The following is a 3048-nucleotide window of genomic DNA, read 5'->3' on the forward strand; positions in this document are numbered from 1 at the left end:
GGGCCCCCGTACAAAAAAAAAAAAAAAAAAAAAAAAAAAGAGTGGGTATAATGCAGAATAGTACTGAAAAGGTTCTGCAGTAAGAAGAGAAGCCTCTTTTTAAAAGTCTTTAAAAATGTCATTTCCCTCTTGTATCAGATTTTTAACACAGCAATACAATTTTATTGTTTTTATCAAACTTATTGGAGTGGCAATGCAAGTCACAATCTCTTATTCAAAGCCTTAGGGGAATGTTTTTCAGAATATTTCAGATTTTAGGAAGATAATAAAGTACATATACCATGTATAATATAACACAGCCAGCAGGCTCTGTGGCAACACTGTGTAATCAAATACATTATTTCCAGAGCAAAACATATGATTATTCAGACAAAGTAGGGTAAATAAAGACCAGAAAATCTTTTCTATTTTTGTATTCAAGTCATTTCAGGTTAGATGTTGCCACCAATAAAATTAAACAAAACACACCCATTCAATCTGCAGAATGTTTTAGATTTTAGAATTGTGTCTAAGGTATCGAAGTTGTGTATTTTCAAACTTCATGACCAAAACTATAACAAAAAACACAGATGTGTACTTTAAAAAGTTATATTATAGAAGTGTTTAATTCATTTAAATTAAATTTAGTGTCATTTAAAATTATATGTGAAAAACACTAAACATAGTATTTTTTTAAAGTATATGTTACTATAAATATTTGATCAGGGGAGGGGTGCCCAGAGGCTATACTGTTGGGAAGCATAGGGGTAAGGCTAACCTGAAGGCCTGTAAGGACAGGGAGAGAGCAGCACATAGGCTACAGACGCCCTAGTTATGCCAGGGGATGCCTTAGAGACTAGGAAATGCTAGAAAGATTGGATATGGGCTTCTTCTCTCTCATCCTTTACAGGAATGGCGCAAGCACCTGAATGTGGAAGGTGAATCATAAATGCAGCCTTGTCACCCACTTCTCAGTCACCTGAATAATTACATGAGATACAGAACAGAATCTGATAAATCACATATAATTCCCATCACTTTCGCAACTATGCAACACTTACCCTGACTGAAAGAAAAGAAAAAAGGAAAGAATGAAAGATGGGTAGAAAAACAGGAACTCCTCACTTGTTACTTATGTCTGAATCACTAAAAAAATCCTTTTATTCTAACACTAGAGAGTTAACCAAAAAAATGCAAGTTCTTGTAAAAAGACAATGGAAAGATAGAAACCTATGCAAAAGACCAAACTGAATGTAGGTCCTTAATTTGTCTTGGTGGGGAAGAAAGTAAGGAGACCAAGAGGACTTTAAATATATTTGCTAACAGCAAAAAGTAGAAAACTGAGACCAAGAACAAAAATAAATCAACAAACAATTCCAGGTGGCACAGCATTGCCCTACGTACTGATTACTTTCAACAGAATTGGATCAAAAACAGACTCTACACTGAGATTTTGGTCTTTCACAAGTCAATTCAAATAGCTTTGCTCATGATGTGCATTTTAAAAAATAAGAATAACAGAAATTACACATAGGTAAAGTTAACAAAACCAATTACAGTATGTACAGCATGATTTTTTAATACAAATATAAATATGCATTTACATATTTATATATAAATATAATAAGTATATACATTCAACACTAACAGTCATTGGTTGGATTTTCAGTGATATTTATTGTCTTATTAATCTGGTTCTTAAATGTTCTATAATGAATATGTATCATTTAATTATAAAAACTATGAAAATTTCTAATGGAGATTCTTTCTTCTGGAAATATGTTAAATGAGCTATCACAACCATATACACTTGTCATTCTCAACTAAATAGAACTCTGTTCTTTTGAACAAACCCTAGTTTTTCTCAATAGATGTAACAATAATAATAAAAAAAAAAAGATCTTAAGTTTTAAGACAGAAGAAACCTGTAGTAGACCTAATTATAGATTTCTGGGAAATTTACTTACAGTACACATCCACTCTGATTGACTTTATCGCTGGGGACCCCAGGCCATTCTCTGCTTTACAGTAATACCGGCCTCCTTGGTGTCGCTGAATATTTGTAATCCTCAAAGTCTCGTTGAAGACACTTGAGTCTTGGAATCTGTCAGAGGCACTTCCTGCTGTTTTGGTCCACCTGATCTGAGCAAGCATCAACAAAGATTGTTACTTTAGGTTGGTTTTCGCACTGAAAAATTAAATAGCAATTATTCATTTGAAGAGTTGGCTTTCAGAACTGCTACAGTGCCATTTTTGGCAAGTTATTGGAAATTAAGAAGAAAAGTTTATACACGTAATTCAACTATAAAAGTTTAAAATGCAATGTCATCATTGTATAGTGTGTATAATTCTAATTCAGTTGCATAGAGTGCCTCCAAGTTTAACCAGTGTGAAGGGCAATATAAACATAATACAAAGGAAGTTAAATATAAGTAGTACACTGAAAATATGGATTAGTTTCTTTTTGTTGAGACTCTAAAATTCTCACTCATATTTTCAAAACCCTGTAAGGCACTTTTTATTTACTTAGTAAAGGTACTACAGGTAGGTTCTCACTTTCTTTCTGGACATGCTTCAGTATTTTAGTCAAAATTTTCTATTTGATTTGGATAATTTAAGCATATTACCATAATAGCTTATTGAAATTATGTGTAATTTTATACACCTGGTTGTTAAAAATGTTTTTTTTTATGTTTTTGCTTTAATAAGCCCACAAATGACTTGTCTGTTATGATAATTAGAATTCACTTTACATCAATAATTATTTTCAAAAAATGTGTAAACTTTTCCAAAGAGAACATTTCTATTAAACTGCCAAGCACTTTGAATATCTAAAACATTCCATTATAAACAATACCATTCTTTTAAACACAGCTGTGCACAACAGTTTTAGATTTTACCAGAAATAAAGACTGGCATTCAACTCAAATTTTGTGTATTTTAGCTTATAAAACATGAATAAAAGTCACATGATAGTACTGTAAAGTGATAAAAAACAGTATGTAAAAATGATTCAGTTTATTTCTCTCCTTGTCCCTGCTGTTTTATTTATATATATATATATATATA

At 31.6% G+C, this 3048-nt stretch overlaps 1 protein-coding gene across 1 annotated transcript in view; it reads right to left on the bottom strand.

The window, feature by feature from the left end:
- The window catches only part of MDGA2 (MAM domain containing glycosylphosphatidylinositol anchor 2), an 803556-nt gene that overhangs the window by 372258 nt on the left and 428250 nt on the right, over window positions 1-3048 (bottom strand). The window contains exon 3 of the mRNA XM_024757993.1: window positions 1947-2121. Within this exon, the coding sequence (XP_024613761.1) occupies window positions 1947-2121 (175 nt within the window). The remainder of the gene's footprint in view (window positions 1-1946; window positions 2122-3048) is intronic.

Source organism: Neophocaena asiaeorientalis, unplaced genomic scaffold (genome assembly GCF_003031525.2).
Source record: "Neophocaena asiaeorientalis asiaeorientalis breed wild unplaced genomic scaffold, Neophocaena_asiaeorientalis_V1.1 scaffold464, whole genome shotgun sequence".
NCBI classification, from domain to species: Eukaryota; Metazoa; Chordata; class Mammalia; order Artiodactyla; family Phocoenidae; genus Neophocaena; species Neophocaena asiaeorientalis.